Raw genomic sequence first — 21,814 nt, forward strand, 5'->3', positions numbered from 1 at the left:
ACCATGCACAGCACGAAGAGGTTCACCTGCAGGAGTCGGTTTACTCAGGGCGAGCTTTTGTGTAGTTGACAGGGAGCATTCAGGGAGGGCTCATTGCTGCATTGTACAATGGCAGCAGGGGGTATGCACACGTTTTTCTAACCCAGTGCAACAATCAAAACATCAATACATTCTGTCCTCATTTGTGCGCTGAAAGCAGAGCAGTTTCCAGAACAAATACATTATGCCTGGAAAGAATACGAAAGTGAACAAAGCACTTATAAACGTATAATGATGCTTTTTTTGGGTTTTGGATTTTTTTAAACCTAAGGTAAGTTGACTTGCATTCAAAAAGACTGACCGATTAACTACTGAAAAAGCCAAAAAATCCCACTTTGGCCACAACTGACAGCTTGATTAACGTCTCTTGTTCAAGGTTTTGAGAAGTACCTTAGCAGGGTGTGGGGGTAGAAACATAAATTATTAAGGTGCCACCTACAGCTCTCATTAATTCCCAGTCAAAGAAATGTCAAAAACTTTAAAAATATTGTATTTGCTCTTCAAAACGTAAACAGACTCCACAGGACTGTGCTGCTCTTTAGTCAAGGAAATAATCATATATCAGTGTCCGGGTGGACAGAGCAACACTCTGCTTCCCAGGAAGAGGGCTGCTGCCACAGCCCAGCCTGACCTCCCTCTCTTCACCTCTCACAGGTCCACAGTGCTCTCTGAACTGGAGGTGGCCTCACGTGCCAGCCCCTTCCTCACTCACGTGTGTACAGACCCATCGTTCACAGCATGCCCTCAACTCACCATGGAATTCATGGCAAAGTGATTGTGCTGCGTCTGTAGGTCCAGGGCATGTTGGTAGCTCACGCCAATCTCTGTGTGACTCTGCAGGAACAATTCTTTGTTGTGGCTGATCCAGTCGAACATCTAGAAGTATTCACACAGAAAAAACCCAAACAAGTGTTAGACAGGGAGGAAAAAAAATAAAAGACAGTGCAAAATATAAAGATACACAGTTCTCAGACAGATGCATATGCAACACACACCAAAAACCTCATCTATGTTCCTCACCAAAATAAGCTGTTGTTGAGCAATGGAAGCATTTAAGTTATCACCATATTTCATTACTAACAGAATGATAGGTCAGGAAACATAATTCATGAAGCATGTTCCTCAGTAAGCTGATCCCATAATCTTTTCCTGTAAGTAATGGCAATTTCATATATAGAAAGATGGCAGCAGAGGGGTTGCTTCACTGACTGAAGATCTAGCAGTTCATAAAGTAACCTTCATCCAGAAATGGACCAAAAATTCCATAAATATTATTGATGGGATTTTCTCGCCCCTCTTTTTTGTCTACACATAAAATTTCCAAATGTTACATCCAAAGAGCCAGTTGACTTTCTACACTTATATTTCCTAGATCTTTCCAATTCCAAAGCCAGAAGCCAGTCTATCTTCTACTTATTATTTTTGGGATGCAGAGAGAAAAAGAAAAAAAGTATTTTATTAATATCTATAAAGAGTACACCATTTCAACTTCTCCCACTTCTAAATGGATTTCCAAGCAAAATGGATAATTTAGCACTTCAGACACAGACAGAACTATATTGAATAAAGCTGATGAAACTCATTCCTTACTTCGTAGCACGTTAACGTGACACATTAATCTTCAGCACATTCACGCATTATAAGCCGTCACAAGTCAGCTAGGAGATAGCGTGTTTACGTTTTGGCTTGTTCTGCATTGTGCTATAGATTAAATGCATTTAAAGTGAGAACCTTTCATTCTTTACTCCTGTCTACAGCTCTGCAGGCATTACACTCTCAGTTTTCTTCTTTTCTTCAAACATTTTTGTTACAGAATCTTTTCAAGCCATGTTCCCTCACCTCTACCTCAGCAAGCTGGGGAACTGTCCATTAATAAGGACTCTTTCATAATAAAAGACCCAACTGCTTAATTCATTATAAGGAAAGAAAAACTAGTTAACAGAGGAAGTGGAGGTCAGGTCAATACAGTTCATGGTGCTCAAGAAAGTGGTTTAGGGTGAACAGGCAAGTGATGCAGCTTCTAAGCAACCAACTTACAGTCAAAGGATCAGCCCACATCTTTGTTATAACATTTATGTGTCCTCCAGTCAAAAGCTGTTTGTTCTTTAGCACTGAATAACATTTTTTGACCTATGACAGCTGAAGAACACTCAGAGCCCACTGCTCAGGTACTGTATGTTGCTGTAGTTTCTCAGGGGCAGTTACCTATTCCCTGTAGAGATGGTGCTCCTAAGAGTAGAGAAAAGGCCCTGTATGGGTCACCTGAGATTCCTGCAATAAACTCAGCATTTCATACAAAGCACTCGATTCAGCATGGGAGTGAGCTGCTTTATGCAGGGGATTTGCAGAAATAACACTGAATATCCCTTTCATCAAAAGGCAAAACATTGCAAGTGCTCCAAAGCCACCAGACACACTACACCGACCCGGTCCCATAAATGTCACATATGCCTGACCTCACAATCTTTTATTTGTGAAAATACACTTGCAACTATAGAGTCTACAGTAGCTTGTATTTTGTGTTGATGAATAATTTTAAAGCCCCAATTTGGTTCAAGTTACAATGATGCAAGTCCAAAATAATATCATTGACACAGTTATTTTCTCATTCGTACGCATGGAACTGATCAAAATCCTGACTCTCTCATTTTTTCAGAAAGTATAAATAACAAGATTTTTGCAAGGATGAGGTCAGGGGTTTCAAACATTACTGCCAATTAAACAGAATGCAACAGCCTACTATAACCTGAAAAGACACCTAAAGCTTTCTCATTGGATTCCTTTTCCTCGCTTTCTTTAAGTTTAATAAGCAACATAAGCACAAAATAATTTGCCACACTTGTCATGAAGCCAATAAAGAAAGAAAAATTCCATAACAGCGAAGTTCATGTCCCAACAACAAGATTTTACATCTCTGCTGAGAAACCAACACAGATTTCTTCTAAGTAGATATATGTTTGTTGTTAACATTTTTTTAATGTTTTAAACAATCTAAAGACATTCAGGGAGAAGAAAACTGGCAGCAATCCACTAAAAATAAACAGTAAATCTAATATTTTATGCTCAGCAAAGCCGAATCAGGATCTTTTTAAGACAAGTAATTTAAACTAGTAATTATTCCGTGGACAGGGAGCATTTCCTCCAGCTAATCTATACACATATTATTGGATGAGAATCTAGGTTAAGTTGAACTATGCTTCTGCCTTTTAAAATACAATATAAACTATCAAGGAAAAAAAAAAAGGAAATTTAAAAGATGATTAATCATTTTGTTTTGTTTAATCAACTGAAATACACAATAGCAGTTGAAAGGATGACCTTAGGAATTTTGAGCAACAGACCTCAATGATGAGATCTGTACCAACTTCCAAAACAGTATGTTTTTTAAACTTCTACTCATGGACAATAGCAGATTTTGGAAGAGACTCAATTTCAGTTTAAATTTTGAATCTTACTATTATACTCTTCATAAAAAATTACTTTGGTTTCAGCTGGCCTATGCCTGTAGCAAATTATCCCCCATGAATATGGTCTGGAGTCTCTTCCCAACCCTCTCAAGTCTCACTTGAAACCCCAGAAAATGAAGAGCTGAGTTTCACGTGGTTTGGAGCAGGGAGAAAATAAAGCAAGATGCCTAGGAATAAGTGCAGAGTAAAAAGATGCAGATACACTATGGTCTAAGGTAGAGTTAACGATGCACTTTGCTCTGTGAAAAATTTCATTGCTCTTGAGTCTTAATGAATAATAAGCAGTAGTTACAATCACTCTTGCTTTACACAGCAACCAGGGCTTTGCAAGACCGCAAACACGTCAACCTTACGTGATGCATTGCTGTATCCGAGATACCCAAGTTCCAGATTAATTGGTACCTCCGGACGGCCCAGTCCAGTGCTATGTGGAATCACTGACTTGACCCCCCAAAACAGCACAGCCTGGGAACAGCACTGCTTGGATTTGTCTACATTGCTTTTGTTTCCAGGGATAGTTCATTCAAAGACTTCAAGCATTTCTGCTTAATGCTTACTTAACTGGAGACATTTCCCCAAGTACCCAGAAAATAGTACTGGGTTTTCTTTATTGCACAGGTCTGGCTGGCATCATGGAAAACTTAGTATTTTCACCCTCCTAATCAAGGATGCACAGAAATTATAAGTATCACACAGTCCCACAGATCACGAGATTTGCTTAACAATAATGGGATTTAAATAAATAAATACATAAAAATGTGGTCTTATTTGCTTTTGAGATCTAACGGATTACATTTTCAAACTTTTCTCCTCAACCACAAAGTCTACAAATGGACTTAAACAACTTTCTCATAGCAATATGACTGGAAGTTGAGGGGCTAAAAATACCAAATGTTGATGACTTGTGATGATGCTGTGAGAGTTTGCAATGTGTAGCCAGGAGGTTTCAATATGAAGGCCTGTCAACATTGTCTGGCCCGGCCCATATTACTAGCAGTATCTCCTGAAAACTTTCATGTTAAACTTTTTTTTACACATGAGAAACACTGATGCTTCCTGTGTTCCTGAAGCGAGTGTGCTGCTGAGTTTGCTTAATTAAAGCACACGATCTATGATTAAGGATGTGAGCATCGCAATGACCTGACAATTGCTATTTTACTCAATCCTGCAAGGACCAGCCTAGTTTCAAGGGGTAATTTGGGCTCCTGGAAAAGCATTCAACATCCTGTGATAGTTTCCCTGACAAAGGAATGAGTTTTTAATGCAGTAAATAGCAGAGTCTCGAGAATGTACCCTGTGAGATCAGCTTAAACCAAATACCGCATCTCAGCTGAGACTTTCCATGTCATTATAATATTGCTATACAGCACCATATCAATTGGCCTCACCCCATTCATGAAAAAGCCTTCCCTAACAAACCTAGCCTAGTGATTATCATAAAATTAATGAATCTTTAATTATTCCTTTGACTTACTGCTTAGTTGGAGCCATGCTGACTGCCAGTGCGTTAAGTCTGATAATCATTCCTGCGGTTCTAAAGTCACACTAAGCAGGAGCACAGAATAGCTAAGATTGGACATTATATCACTTAAAACATGTGAACCAGCTGTCCTCAGTGTCTCCCAGACCGGCTCTTCTCCACCTTGCTCTAGATAATCTGGAACCAAGTAAGTAGTTAAGAGTTTTCCAGTGACTGAGTAGCTGGGAGGAGGGGTTAAGCATATTTAAAGAGAAGATAAACTTTCAGTGTTATTATTCTTGTAGCCCCTGTTTGTATCAATACATAAAGGAAAGTGAATGCATATGCTGAAGAATGTTAATTGCTATATTTAATTAAGAAAATTAGTCTCTTATGAGAGAGTCAGAAAAAGTAAGAATGATCCAAAGGGTCTCCGCCCAACACTTTGCTAAAGCATCTACCCTAACTGTCATTAATGATCATATATGTGCCAGTAATTACTACACATGTGGTCCTGAGGCCGCTTCACTTGAGAGTAAGGGTATGAGATCACATCTCCAGTGTCAGTCGTGCTGGCAACAGTGAGTTCTTAACCTCATGTTTTGTCATCATAGTTGATGAGTTACTAGAAAATCCAGGTTAAGTGTTAGACCAAACAGCAGGTCTCAAGCTGGTCATGAATAAGTCCTATGGAGGGAGAATGCAACTCTGTACTTTCCCTGGATTTGTAACATCTGGCAGACTAGTGAGTACATGGCGAGAACAGCTGTTTGAGAACAGAGAAGAAACACACGGATATGGAACAGCATGTATGCAGATTGTGTGCAGTCCAGCTCTACCTCAGATAAAATGAGATTTATAACATCATTTCAAATAATAACCTCTACTCTCTGGCTTTTGTCAGAGCTCACTGAGGAGCATTAGCACTGGATTCTGAAACAGTGGTGCAGAGCACCACAGGATGATGTTCCCATCCCACGGCTGGCAGCACACCCTTTGCCAAGTGGTACTGATGGGAGGATTACAGCCCTCATGGTTTTGGCAGCCAGTGAACTGAATATATTTATTAATGAAATTGTTTATACGTGCTAAAAATAATAAATCTCAAATCTATCTAACACTATACTAGGGCTGGAATTAATTATGAACCTGCTTGTAGCAAATCATCTTCTCTGTAAGTTTGGAGCCATAAATATCCAACTCATGCGGGTAAGTAAGGGCAGAATGATAACGATTATAAACACACCATCTTGAAGAACAATATAGGATACATATCAAGAAAACGGCCCCAAAGGGACATTCAGGTCAAGTCCAATCACTGCTTTTGGCAGCTAACCACAGTATAGAATTTCCTTTCATAAAGGGATGAAGCTCCACCTGAAAACTAGTTAAATGCCACAGCTCCGCTCCTCCTATGAGAAGCGGTTCCAGAAACTTTCTGCTCCTGTTACTGAACTCTTCATATACTCTCTGACCTAAATCACACTCAAGGCCAGTCTATATACATTTGTTCTTAGGTCAACACTGTCCTTTAAGTAAAAGATGTTCTTCTCTCAGGTGTGGACATTTCCATATAACCACATTTCCAGTGTGGTTCATTGTCTCTCCTGCTGTTTGTTTTTTAGAGCCCAGTTCTTTTATTTTTTCATAAGATACACAGCCTCTCTCTGCACTTGTTCAAGTTCATAGTTATTTTTCTATCCAAACTAAGGTCCCAATAAGGCTTTGTGGAATGTTGATTTTTTTTCTGGAAATACTTCAGCTGACATCATCTAGAATCACCTGTGCAGTGCTTCTGGCATCAATTTTAGAAAAGAAGATACAAAAATGGGAGAGCAGCAGCTACTGAATCAACATTGGTACCTTCTGCATTACCTTGCTATCTTTTCTCTTGGTAGCCTCCTGCATAAATATTGACAAAGGACAGTAGTGTTTACTGGATTTTCCCTGACAAGCACAACCCATCTGATGTTCTAAATAAGAAGAGCAAGTTCAAGAGCACTTAGAAAAAATATAAGGCAGGGTTTTGTAATAAACTCCAGTCAGTCTCACACATAATGCACCAGGCATAAATGTATTCTCCCACTATGCTTCCATATGCTTCTAAAAAAGAGAAAAAAAAGCCACATTAATCTAAAAAGAATGTCTTGCCTGTAGTTGAGTAGATGAGTAATTATATGCCAGATGAAATCCCCATTAGATCAGTACTTTCCAATCTTTTCCAATTTGTGGACTCCATAAAAATTTTCAAGGCGAGTGCTATAGCAAATTAAAGTCTATAGACAATAAATCTGTTTTATCAAATACCTTTACCAACCACTAAGGAATTTAACATATATGATCCACAGGTTGGAAAACACTGCAGATAACCACCCACTGCTTATTAAGGAGAGGTCTATCTAAGAGTGCACGTGCAATTTGGATTTTCAAAACTAACCAGCCAGTGTTAAATTGACTAATCTACAACCGAAAGTAGGAAGTTCCACTCTGAAGGCATCTACAGCTAAGCAAGTTCATTTTCATATATTTCCACAATATAAACAAAACAGTAACGCACGTAGAAGAGTAACTGCCAGAGCCCCCTCTCTTGAGGGACTAAGTTTCCAGCTACAAGGTCTATTCCTATCTCATTAAGTGAGTTGAAGTATTCACAACAATTAAACTAAGCCATATTCTTTACATCTCTTGCAATTTACATTTAGCCAGTATTTGAACAAGAAGAATACCACACAACAGATTTGTGTTACATACACAGTCTATAATAACATGTGAGGGCCTGATCCTGGAAAGATCTGCATATGAACTACCTTTATAAAAGGCAATCAGTCAAGACGGTCCTCTAGTACCTTCAGACAAGAATCATAACTACAGTTTCATTTGAACTAGCCATACCTAGGTCACCTGTATATCTGGAAAAGACTAACAGAAGTGCAACACCTCCACAAAGGAGAAGAGCCAACAACCTAAAGAATCAGGACATTTACCTGGAATACAGAAGAATCACTCCGCCCAAGCCCCTGAGCAAAATTCAGCAGAACAGAGGACTGATACTGGCTGTCCAGGCTGGCTGCTCCCTAAGGCAGGAGGAGCCAGAAACGAAGACCCAGCAGGCAGGACAGGGACCTCATTAGTCAGAGCCTGGCCCACAGCCTCTGAGGGCTGATAGCAACCAGGTTTAATCAATAAATCATCAGGCAAGTTGTGGTGACAAGACAAGTCCAAGCTTAAGCTAGGAAGTCCATCAGCAGGTCAGGATCAGGTCCAGTGAGCGTAGTGAGTGTGACCAGGCTTAGACACAGCCTCATGATTGCAGCACAGGTCCACAGGGACAAGACAGGTCCTAGATCATGCAACAAAATCAGTTGATGGATCAGTGCCACATCAGCAGGGCGGCCCATGGCCAGGTGGGAAAGGCTGTGGCAAAGCTGGAGGCTGATCTCCCACAGCTGAGCTGCAATGAGGCTCCTGGCCCATGGGTGAGGCTGGTCAGGGCCATCAACGCCCAGCAGTGCTCACAGGGTCCTGACACTGGGCTGGTTACATAAAAGGTCACTAGGAAAACTGGCCCCAGAATAAATTTTGGATTTAAAGAAAACTTTGATAGCGCATTTCATTTTTTTCATTAATCAACACATTTGATCAATACTGCTTCAACAGAAAAAAATCCCAATCTGCTGTAATTCCTATCGCCACTCTATAAACACAGCCTTAATTAAATCAAAGTACTTGTAGGTTTAAAATAGAACTCAGTGTACATCTAAATGCTTTGCTAAGCCAGGGCCTAAATACAAATTTGTGCTTGTTTTTGTGTTTGTCTCTTGTTTACAGATGGTGACGGACAAGCTAATACTTCTGCCAGATCTTTCCCTTTCACATGTGTTTAGTGCAGTCCACAGCCAGGGTAAATTGGTGTTGTTCCAATGAGGCCAATTTACACCAGCTGAAGATTCAGACCCACAGCTGTATTTGTGTAACCTCAATCCTGCACGAACACAGTTTTTCCGTTATAAATATCTGTGTATATGATTCATAGAGTACAGTAAGTTTAAGCTACAGCACATTAAATTATTCCAGACAATGGGCCCAACTGTCAACCCACTAGAAAATTAGCTAGATGTGTGATGTGACAAATAGCTCTGTATTAATATCAGAGCACCATTTCCAACATACACTGAATGTTCCTACTAAATGCCAGAGTAAGAGATCTGTGTTTTTTTCCTGACAGATATCAAGCCACAGCCATGCACAAAGTAAGGCATGTGATTCCTATAACGCTGAACAGAGAAGCAATAGTTTTATTGTTGAAGGTGGGAGAAAATTACAGATACTGAACACATAAATATGACTAATGATATCTGGGGGTATTTTATGTATCCGTGTGTTTGCTTCGCTTTTTTGAAATATTGTACCTTTCTACCGCACTCAGTGACATCAAACACTCAGGCATTCCTGGAAAGGATTTTCTGTTCCTTATAACGGAAACGGCCTTTCCTGGGCACAGATCATCTACAGAGAACTGCTTGCTTTCTAAGTGCAAATCAATTCATTGGCTGGATAGGCAATGTAATACTAAAAGAGATAGACAACAGTTTTGTGAATGGAGGAAACTGTAAATTATAAAAAGATCAGAGCGTCCCCCCAGATCAGGGATCTCCCTCTCAGCTTTCAGAATGTGTGAGATGCAATTTCATTCAGCTGAAAATGCTGTACGAGTTTGGTGACTTTACTGTAGACCCTGGTTCTATTCCTGGCTTAATGGGCGACATTCCTGTGACTCCAAATAGCTGCCATTAGAAACAAATCATCCAGATGCATGTTTACTGTTTTGTGTCAGAAGTGTGGCATTTCCGCTACCAAAATCACCTGTGTCTGAGACCCAGAGATACAGCTGTGGAGTAACCATAGGTTTAAACTCCCGACATGTGATGATGCTTCGGGGCTGAAGCCAGCATCTCTGTACAGACGGCAAGCAAAGGACGTCACCTTTCTGCTGGATTTTGGGGTGTCGAGCACTCCCTACCCCTGTGCTCCGGCTAGTTTCCCATCCCATGAATCAACCAGTTCAATGTTTTCCCTTGACACTGGCAAACCTGACAAGCTGTGAGGGTGGATGGTCTCCCCACCTGGGGACATGCGCTCCACAGGTGGCACCAGGCCTCGCCGCCCCCTCAGCAGTGTCCCAGGTTTTCATGGGGCTGCCTTAGGGCCTACCTCAGTCAACAGACTTGTTGGTAAAAAACTTAAAATCCAACTTACCCCTCCATGGTGACTTCTTATTCCCCAGGGCTGAAAGGACTGTAAGAGCTAATTTGGCAGGGTGTTAAGGGTGCTTGCACATTCCCCTGGGCAACAACCGTGAGTGACAGGCTGCAGAGCGGGGCGGCCTGTCAGGAGGCCAAGAGCCGCCCTGAGCCGGTCCTGGCCGATTCCCTCTGGCTCTGGCTCTGAGGGGGCCCCAGCGAGGAAAACCACCAAGTATCAGAGCCTGGCCATCACCCCAAAACATCCCTCAGCCAGAGAAACGCCTGGATACAAGGTGTCAGCGACAGAAAATGGTGGCTGCTGAGGGCTGGAGACACTCTGTGGGGTCCTCCACCCCTGAGGGTGACCCACGCCGGGGCAGGGACACTAAGGAACATCGGCAGAAAAAATGTAAGACTCAGAGAATAGCTGTAAGAGCAGAAGAAAGAAACTCATGCAAATATTGTCCTCGATAGCCCCTGCTGCCTGTCACCCCGCCAGAAGAATTTTGATGGACTGGGTATACACCACAACAAAAAACAGGGAAAATGAGTCTGGGGAAGAATAGGTGTTTATTGGGAGTGTGTCCTACATTTTCCTCTCAACACCCTAATTGAGATCAGAAGTTTGTGTTGATTAGCAATAAATTGAGCAAAATTCTTCAACTCAAGACTGTTTCACTTGCAACACCTTTTCAGCACCTGTGTCGGACATAAGGCATCCAGGATTTTGAAGCCAAGAAATATGGAGGGGCCTTGCAATACATGAAGGTCCAAGAAAACATTTATGAATTAATTTTCATAACATGCATGATATGTAAGAAGAAAAGCCAGAGTGACCTGGTTTAAAATGACACTGATACTCCTGGAAACGATCCACAGACCATGCTCCTGGCTTCACCTCTTAAACCATCAGCAGCTACTGAGGAGGCGACCTCTCAACTGCACACCCACCCTCATGTGTTACCTATAAATAGATATGAAGGCTAATTTAAGATATACTTGTAAGACCCCAAGCTCTACCAAGTATGGGCTATTTAAAGCATTTCAGCCAGGCCAGGAAGATATTCATTGAGGAATAATCACATAGCTGCATCTGAAAGATGCCGCACAATAAGTCTGTGAACCTCATGCACAGTTTAATTACATTATTTCCTGACAGCTAGGTTCTTATCACCTAACCTTCTTGAGGATCAAAGCAATAAATCAAAAAAACAGCTTTCTTCTCTTTTTCTATGTGTGCGGGCCTCTTTCTTCTCTTCTTCTAGACGTGTGGGCTTTGTTGCCCTTTAGAGCATTTTGGGTCTTCTTGTCTTCATTAGTTAAAGCAGAACTTTGTGGTTATAATATGCTATATTCATCCTTAAAAATGAGGTTTAAGTCTGTATTCAGATGCCAAAACACTTTCTCTTGCCATACTGATGAGGGGAGCATTCCTGTGCCTCACAGCGGTGCCAAGTTGGAGAAGCTGAACCAGCCTCAAAATGCTCTCTATCAAAATTGGCAAGCGAAATAAAGAGGAAATTTGTGCAAATGCAAAAATATTCCATTGGAACATACTGCCTTCAATTATTTTTGGACCATTCTAATGTTCATGGAGGAAGCAAAAAGGAATAGTAACTGCGTATCCAGTGTCGGCAGCAGGAAACTACAAATAGCACGGCACACCATGTTCCAGTTTCAGCAGTGGCAGGCTTCAGAGACGTTTCCTTACAGTCAGGAGCGGACGGGCTGCGAGGCAACTGCTGCCAGAGTCTGGAAACATAAAGCAGGAACTACGCCATCACTCGGTTAATGTTCTGCCCTCTTGCACTGAAAGGTCACAAGGGTGTTGGATGATCCAGTGCAAATCGGATAGAAAGTGGCCCCAGACTGCTCTAACTATGCTATAGGGCGCACTTAGCATGAAGGAAATGCGCAAGTCTTCCTCATCCCTAGCTGCAGCAGCGGAGCGAGGAATTGCTATTGTTTTTACATTCCCATCAAAAAGATCAGGTTCAATTCCAAGTGCTGTGGAGGCAACATATTTAGCTGCCTGGAAAAAAAAAAAAAAAGGCAAAAAGCAGATTTTGCAGCACAGGGCAGGATGAATTGATAAAGAAATATGGAAAGCACTGAGATATCTATTTTAACACATCAGATCAGGACTCCCACTGCAGGACAGTCTTCCTGTGTGACAGGAGGCAAGGCAGTTAAGCCCTGTGGTTTTCAATTTCCAATTTTTAGCTTTGAACTTTGCATCCTTTGTACTTTCATTTTGTTCCTCCAAAGCCAATCCAGCTCAACAGCAATCAGCCTCTGACAGATGGTTAACCTTCCCGATGGACAGCTGTCCACATATGAAAAATCAGCACCACAAATGCCTTCAGAAGATTCTTACATGCTTTGCTTGTAGAGTCTGAGCTCTGGTCATGGAAGCGTTACGGGAGGAAGTTTGTACCCCCAGAGCTGTCAAACCAGCGGAAACAGAAATGTCAATGGTAGGCTCCAAAAGGAATCCTGCCCCCTCCTCCACAGGGAAAGAAATGATGGTTGCAACAAGGGCAGGTGACATTCACCATAGAATAACATCTAGCAGGAAGAGGATTTGTGATATATATTTATCTAGTTCTGTGTACTGCTCTGCTCAGCAGGCAAGGCAATCCCACACTTCCTCAAACCAGATGGCAAAACTGGGTTTGTAGCTGCTTTCAGTTGCAGGAGCAGCACAAAGCAGTTGGTGTGTACTTGTGAATTTGTCCTGTTGTTATTAGATTTGTCCCCAAACTTTCTGCTGGTGGATGTAAAGGCAGAAAAGCTATTGGTACGTAGGGGAAGAACACCCCATGGCCTTGACTGATAAATAAGAATGTAGCGGGATACAAGCTTGACACTGTGAAGAAGCTGCAAGCTCCTTTGGAACATCACTAATAATGAAGACATTTTGATTTTACAATCCAATTAGCAGAAATGAGCTCTGTTTGTGCTTTGAGGAAAGTTAAAAACTTCTATAATGATCTCCTGGTCTTCCAAAAATCTGTTTTTTCCTACAGCTACCAAGAAGAGCATCTTATTAAGTGTGACCAGCAGTGGTCAAAGTAATGAACAGCTCCCACAGAGCCCCCCGTGATTATTTCCCACTCTGGCAACTCTTCACTTTAGATTGGGGGCAAGAAATTGTGGATGGCATTAGCAACCTGTCAGAAGCCTACTTCATATTAAACAGAGCAGATGTCAGCTAGCTGCACCTTTACTTCAGAGCTAGAGCCTGCAAAGTCTGCAAGTCCCACCATACAGGTTCCTGCAGGATTCATCTTCCAGTTAAAGATGAAGGTTTTTACAAGTAATTTATCCTTATAGATGCTGAAGAGGATTTACTCCACAGTTCTGCAATAATTCTTCCGTGTCCATGACTAGGTGAGGGGGATTGTAGATTTGACACAGTTTAGCTGCCACTCTCAAAGCCTTCCAAAGTGGAATATGCTGATCCCACTCTGATATCTCTTTATCACATGACATCTACACTCACAGCATCACAGGGAACCATCACAGAATCACAGAATCTTCATGGTTGGAGAGGACCTTTGAGATCATCGAGTCCAACCAAACAACCTACAATCTCTGCCACTAGAGCATGGCCTGAAGTGCCACATCTAGACGTTTCTTAAACACCTCTAGGGATGGTGACTCAACCACCTCCCTGGGCAGGCTGTTCCAGGGCCTGACCACTCTTTCAGTAAAGTAACTCTTCATAATATCTAATCTAAACCTCCCCTGCCGCAACTTCAGACCGTTTCCTCTGGTCCTGTCATTATTCACTTGGGAGAAGAGGCCAACACCCACCTCTCTACAACATCCTTTCAGGTAGTTGTAGAGGGCAATGAGGTCTCCCCTCAGCCTCCTCTTCTCCAAGCTAAACATGCCCAGCTCCCTCAGCCTCTCCTCATATGACCTGGTCTCCAGACCCCTCACCAGCCTGGGAGGTCTCCTCTGGACACGCTCCAGCACTTCTGTGTCCCTCTTGTACAGCAGGGCCCAGAACTGAACACAGTACTCGAGGTGAGGCCTCACCAGTGCCGAGTACAGAGGCATGGTCACTTCCCTGCTCCTGCTGGCCACGCTATTCCTGATACAAGCCGGAATGCTGTTGGCCGCCTTGGCCCCCTGGGAACACTGCTGGCTCATGTTAAGCTGGCCGTCCACCAGCACCCCCAGGTCCTTTTCTGCTGGGCAGCTTTCCAGCCACTCTTCCCCAAGCCTGTAGCGTTGCTTGGGGTTGTTGTGACCGAAATGCAGGACCCGACACTTGGCCTTATTAAACCTCATATAGTTGGCCTTGGCCCATTGATCCAGCCCATCCGGGTCCCTCTGTAGAGCCTTCCTACCCTCAAGCAGATCAACACTCCCACCTAGTTTGGTGTCATCTGCAAACTTACTGAGGGTGCACTCAATCCCCTCATCCAGACCACTGATAAAGATATTAAACAAAACTGGCCCCAAAACTGAGCCCTGAGGGACACCACTGGTGACCGGCCGCCAAGAGGATTTCACCCCATTAATCACAACTCTCTGGGCACGGCCATCCAGCCAGTTTTTAACCCAGCGAAGAGTACACTTGTCTATGTCATGATTCGCCAGCTTCTCCAGGAGAATGCTGCGGGGGACGGTGTCAAAGGCCTTACCAAAGTCCAGATAGACAACGTCCACCACCTTCCCCGCATCCAGAAGGCTGGTCACATCGTCATAGAAAGAGATCAGGTTGTGTCAACACACGCTCTGGGCACAACTACCCCTTGTTACAACACTTTTTCTGCTCCTAGGCAGACTTTGTTCTTTTGTTTTTTTAAAAAAAAGGGGGGAGGGGGAGGGATAAATCTGAGACCAGGTAAACTCAGTAACTTGAGGAATCCATGAGCCTAAACCCTGTTTTGCTACTACTGAGCTTCAGGAAAAAAAAATCAGTAAAGATGCATTCAGAACATTATACTGTTTATTCAGCTGCATCAGAACACCTCATAGTTGCTTATGCATGACAGAAAGCACCTATGTGCATCAAGACAAAGCAGGAGCAGTACTCAATAGCAAGAATTCGATTATTTTAAAATGCAAAAAAAAAAAAAAAAGAAAGATGACAGAACACATTTGAAAATTAATGAAAAACTGCTGTTACAATAGAGTTATTGCTACATGCTTTCAATTCTCACCTGTTTTATTAGAGCCTCCTTTGTTCTAAGATGTGTGAAGTAATTAAATAAAAGTGATTAGAGCTGGCATAGGTTCATTGGGGGAAATACACAGATTTTAAGGAATGGATATACAGTTTCTCCCTTTGATATGAATTTCCTGTGTTGGTCCTTTGTCCTTGATTGATGCTATGAGAAAGGTCTTACACAAAACATCTTAAGTGAAACAGACTATTCCCAGTACTATACTAAAGCAACCCAAGTCATGTATGAAAAGATACCTGTATTCAGTAGGAATGTTTCCGTACCCTTTCATCTCCAAGAGCATTTTCCAACTGCAAATCTGCATGTCTTTGTTGGAAACGGCCAATGCCCCAGCTAGACTCGGTATCTTACTGTGCTAGGTGCCATTCGAACACGCACTTAACTATTGTTTATGCACCCAGCTCCGTCTCAATTTAAGCCTCCTTTCCATATCATCTATATAATTAGTTTCTGACATTTTACGATCTGATATTGTAAGATGGTGTCTGCCAATTCAACAATTTAGGGACCTGTCTGCATCCATTTGCTGCGTTCTGCCTGGTCTTACAAATTCTGTGTCAGAGCAAACACTTCGTGTTGAACACAGGGCTTGTCCTCTCTGTTGTCGTTTTAGTTTCAGAGTGGGCTTAAGCACACAGGACGGCACAAGATGATGATCTTCTACTCATGGCAGCTTACTTAGACTGACAGCTGACTCTCCTTCCCAACATTGCCATCCCAAGTCTGATTTTATTAATGGGGAAGAACAGTCGTCTAGTGAGAATCTCTATACCAAAAAAGGCACCATATGCCAAGGGAAACTTCCGATTATAAAAGAAAGCATTTTTCACTGGCAGTATGAGAGAGTAGACGCCAGAAATGGAAACAGGGTTTCATGAGAGAACAGACACTATGTGCTCTCTCTGTGCAAGGGTCCATATGCATGAGAAAAGACAGAGAAAAAGACACTAAAGCAACTTAAAGTACTATGACTAAATGTTGCTCTTGAGCAATGTCTATTCCAGATCCATAAATGTAGAGATCTGTATATTTCTTCTAGAGCTCAAAAATAAGAACCAATTGTGTCAGGAACATTTTCAAAGCTTGTTTCTCTTATATTAGGACTATTGCAAGCCCTGGCAAATGAGGCTGCCCATAATGTTGCAAACGTGTACTAACATAACTGGACTACTTGGGGTGAGGGAAAAAGGGGGGCAGCAGCACAGACAGCTGGAAATAAGGTCCCATTTCTGTAAGTGGGTGGCAAAGCTGCTAACCCTGCTATCTGTAAGGCTGGAGCCAGAGACAGTAGCTAGAGGTGGTGGCTGCACAGTTCCCAGCTGTAGGGCTCTAACAGCACTGGCTCACTGAATACCTGTCAGTGGGAACTCCTACAGAGACCGTGACTCTTTCACTAATTTTAACAGAAGTTGAGATTCACTTTGCTTTACAGGATCAGGCCCCTGTCTTTTTAGCAGACACCTCAGGGAGACCTCGAGCACCAAAATGCAATCAGGTCAGGGGTTGCAGATAAAAGTAGTCTGAGTTGTTTCACCCGATGAAGAGAGAAGCCGCTGCTTTGGGCTGAGAGGGCAAAGTACCAATAACAAATTGAGCCCTTGTGATCTCTGAGAACCCTTTTTCTGGGACTGTGGGTAAGGGATTTCATTTATGCTTAGCAGTAAATTCTTGGTTACTCTTATAAAGATCTCTACAAACACATGCATTTCACAAACGCAGACCCCAGTTCAGAGTCTTTTCCAGTCCTGTGTCCTTCTTCGCACAGGCATTTGGGATGGGCTAAGGACAAAAGTAACATGCTTAAATGAGCCTCTCTTAGACCTTCAGTCATATGTCTCTGCAGAAGACACTAAGCTTATTGACTCCTTTTATTGTGGAAATCTTATGGAGCTTACCTCAGGTCTAACAACACCCCCCGTGTTCAAAATCTCCAGGAAAGCTCCTTACTGTGATGCTCACTTACTGTGCTGTTGTGATATCCATGGTGTAAGTACTTAGATGAAAAATCCAGGGCATGCTGAGTTCTGTAAGCCAACGTGGTGTTCATGTAACTTAAATGAAATCTAAATCCTATGCAAAAATCCATGTCTAATCCATGCTTATTATGCCTGTATGATTATTACTGTTAACTGTTAAATACCATTCATTCAGTAACAAATCCTTTCGCAGTGAAACAGCACAGGGGGCATATATACTTCTCCTTGGTGCAAGACACGAAGGACATGCTCTCGTTATTAATCCTGATTCTGGTTCTTTCCCCTCTTAATATGCTTCCTGCCTCCTCCCCAGTCCTAATTAACCACCTCCCCAGAACTCATTGGCTTTGTATTCGTTTCACGTAGGACAGCTCCCACCGTCAGCTTCTCAGTACTTTCCTCATTTGTTTCCCAGCCTTATTCCCTGGGACACATACCCCTTACGGTAATTTCTAAGCCAGCATTTTACGCAAAATCTTGGAGGCAATTGTATAGATGGCACATAGAACAGATCAAAGAAAGCAAGTGCTTCCAGCAGTGAAATAAGAGAGGGGAAATGGCCCTTCACTGAGTGGATTTTATCTCAGTCAGAGGAGTCTCTCACAGGTGCTATGCCTTCTGGCATTGCACAGATCCTTAAGGGTTAATATTACATGTTGTAAATGGGAAAACTCTGTCATCTGCTTATGTATCACTTCCAGGGTCTTTTGACACTGCTAGAAGAAGAAAGTGTAGAGGTGATGGAAAATAAAGAAGGAAGTGAAGATGTTACTGATCTTTTTGATCTTTCTTATGCTGCTTTTCCAGAAAGTCAGCTAATACCCATTTCTAGGAAATGCTTCCCCACACGGCATCACTTGACTAAAGGAACAGCTACAATTGCTCTACTTAATGGACTGTAATAAAATAAACTGCCTCCTATTAGCAAGAAGGATCATATCATCAGATTTGTAATGCATTTTATTACAGAATATACGGCATCAGAATTTTTAAGTGCAATATAAGGGGTAGTAATGTATGAAACAGTTAAAGTGCATATCTATTACACAATCACAAATGCACTTCTAATTTCCCTTCTCTCAAACAGCAAAGTATCAATGTTTCTTTCTTAAAATCATCTTTTCCCCCCCTAAACCACAGGGTAAATTTCCACATTTTGCGTTCCATTATTCCATCAAAGTTATCCTGCATCTTTTTAGGCAAATTGTAGCTTGCAGAGTATTCCTTCCTTCTGATGAACATACATTTTTGGCAGGTGTTAATACTCCAGTAATGGTGTAAGCATGGTTCAAATACTCAGATTATATACTTCTTGGCTAATCTTCTCTCCCATTGACTTTGCTGTGGAGCTAGAGCTCCTTTGTATTTTTCTAGGCTGTTAAGTCTAGTGGTGTAAATTGGACTCTAAATCAGGAATTCCTACATTTCATCTGGCACTTCAGAATAAGTGTTAATGGGTATTGTGCTTCTGCTGAAAATTAGTAGGAGTCTTCCCAATATTTTCATTAGGAATGGGAATAGGACACCGGACAGGAGTCTAGTACAGCTGGTGTATCTGAGATTTTCCTCCTTCAGAAACCAAATGCCCCATTATTTATCTCACTAAATGGAGGCCGAGTCTCATAGCACTTATCCAGAAGAGTAACACATCAGTTCCCTTATTTAAGGAGACCAGACCGAGGAAGAGGCCTGAAGCAGCGTTGTGTGTGAGAGGGATGCAGTGTGTGCTTCTTGGCGCCATGGTCTCACTGCCCACAGCCGCATAGGGAGTGGGATGCAGGAGAATTGCTGCAACTGTTATACCACCCTATTTCCCTTCAACCTTTTTTTTTACCTTCCCCCCCACCCAGTTTGTCTTCTATCATACAAACTTTGCATTGTTGTCATATCCCAATCACTCTTCCACTGAAATCGTTCTGTCGTTCCAGGCTGGTCACATCACCTGGGAAATGGGGGGAACAGCTGCTGTGGAGTGGGAGCTGCAGGCCATGTCCTCCCATCCCTTTCGCTGCAGCCACCCGCAGAGCAGCTGCACCACGGCAGCCCCCCACAGCCAGCACAGCTTCCCATAGCCTGCTCCGCAGGGAAAATCACAGGCAGATCTGTGTTTTTGAAGGAGAAGCTTTAGTATGGATGAGGCAGATGGTTTGGACTGCAAACCCGCTACTTCACTGCTCCTTGAAGACAAGATGTGGCCTGTGGTTCGCCACTAGACTTTCTACAAAGCTGGCCCTATCCAAATAAAATGTTTTTCCCACCGCAAACTTCCAGTGAAATTCGCTCGTGGCATTTTCTAACTACCATTGCCATCTTTTGGAGTTTTCCTTTGTGTAGTGGACTCTGTGGAAAGTCAGGACGGAGAAGGGGAGGTGAGGACAAAGTGAACATGCAAAGTCTCCTCTGCCTCTCCTTAGAGGCTGATGTGACAGCAGCCTGCTCTTTCTTTGCTCTGGTGTTACAAGTTTACAGTAGAGATCCTTGGTTCAGTCCAGCTGATGACTATATTGTTTATACTTAATGTGGACAACACTGACTACATCGTGATAGCTGTTTTTCATTCACATACATGCCAGGGTAGTAAAATTGATATGGAACAAACCCAGAATGATGGGGAAATTCCTGCACAAGTCAAGTTGGGTGCCAGTTACAAATGATTTCCAGAAGAGCTGGAAAGTGCAGAGTGTAAGGATAATTTTTTGTCTTTTTTGGTATTTATTCAAGTGCAAACATGTGGACTCTTGCCTGAATTCTTCTCCCTGTCCAGATTTCAACCAACCAATTAACATTTCTCAGATAGTTTTAATAGTTGGATCTCTGCTGATTGTGGGTTTTTTGTTTTAAGCAATGTTCAATTTAGACTGGACTACATTTTTTCATGTTATTGATGGCTAAAAATATGTCCCCTGTTACCCAGTAAAACCACAGCGAAGCCTCAGTTCTAGGCACAAAATTATACATATATGTACATATGTGTGTATATATTAGTTGGTAAGGAATGAATTAGTTGAACAGTGAGGGTCAGGGCTACACTGGCGGCTGAAATGCGTTCTTTATCAGCAGATCGTTACAGTCAGCACTGCACAGCATGTGAACTTCCTCACGCCACTCTGCCAAAGCTCCCCGCGTGGCTGACCTGCCCGCTGACTTCAGCTTCAAGGACCTTCCAGTCTCCATCTGGGGGTTCAATCTCACTGCACTGCTTGTGCCTATGTGATAGCCCAACTTTTCCTCTCTCTCGGCCCCAGCCTGGGAAAATAAAAACCAAAAAGCCTGACTTGGAGACAAAGTTTCTCCACAGACAGCTCTGCTCTCTCCTGCTGATTTGAGTGGGAGAAGCCCAGGGTGAGACTGCCATCCCCTTCTTTTATTTTGACAGTAATATGAGTTGCTCGGCACACAACTACACAGACCTTCTGTAAGTTGTAATACCTGTAATTTGAATAATTCATGTGTCCAGGCAGTGACTGTCATGTATAAATATTCCAATAGAGAGGATCTATAGGAGGGAAAAAAGTAAATTGATTTGCTTTGAACATCTGGGGTATTTTAATACCAAGGGTTTCAAAAATTAACCTACCTTGAAATACAGTGTGTTTTTCCATCTTGTGTCCCTTTTTTTTTTTTTCCTATCCCATCTTTAAGAACTTTTCAAGCAATGAGGACATCTGAAATTTTTCCTAAAATATCACCCAATGAGTATACGAAGATATTTTAAAAGGCCCTAAAACCTTATTTATACTCAGAATCTTATGTTGGAGTTTGAGCTTTCACAGGGTATTACAGTTGTCATTTGATTAGCACTAAATGACATATCCAGGTTAGACGGAAAGAGCTGTGCCTCTCCCCAGGAGACGAAGACTGTCCTGGCTCTGCTACCGTACCTAATTGTAGAGGGTAGAGTTCAACTGAGCAAATGGAGGTACCAGGAAACTTTAAAATTCAATACACAGACACTCTGTGGTGACTATTTATACAGTGGAGACAGCGCTCAGACTGGATTTAGCTCTGAACATTTTATGAGACAAGTACTTTCCAGTCTGAGATGGTCAGACTACTTCAAAGAGATCTGCAAAAGGCAGCTAAGGAGAATAAGCACATCAATATTTTACATCAGATTACATGTGCAAAATGTGAAGTAAAAGGGTCTGCAACCTTCTCTGGAAGAATTTTAGGGGCTCCCAAACTGAAAAGATTAAAACCACTGATTCGAGAGTATGAAACAACAAAATATTTTCTATTCTTAGGGAAAATGTAGTAGTCAAGGAAAGTCAAGCAGAGCTACTGACAGAAGCCAAAGCAAGCCTGTGTGTTTAGTTAATGTGAGGTAGATGAACGAGAGATACCAAGAAGATCAAAATGCCAGTGCTGTCAATCAGGAATTGCTCGAGACAGCCAGTGTTAAAAAGGCAGGAACCATGTTCTCACT

At 42.3% G+C, this 21,814-nt stretch overlaps 1 protein-coding gene across 8 annotated transcripts in view; it reads right to left on the reverse strand.

Moving 5' to 3' along the window:
• Nucleotides 1–21,814, reverse strand: part of KALRN (kalirin RhoGEF kinase) — a 527,586-nt gene that overhangs the window by 293,824 nt on the left and 211,948 nt on the right. For all 8 annotated transcript variants that reach the window (XM_063341757.1, XM_063341758.1, XM_063341761.1 and 5 more), the window contains exon 7: nucleotides 793–915. In XM_063341757.1, the coding sequence (XP_063197827.1) occupies nucleotides 793–915 (123 nt within the window). The remainder of the gene's footprint in view (nucleotides 1–792; nucleotides 916–21,814) is intronic.

Source organism: Chroicocephalus ridibundus, chromosome 7 (genome assembly GCF_963924245.1).
Source record: "Chroicocephalus ridibundus chromosome 7, bChrRid1.1, whole genome shotgun sequence".
Lineage (NCBI taxonomy): Eukaryota > Metazoa > Chordata > Aves > Charadriiformes > Laridae > Chroicocephalus > Chroicocephalus ridibundus.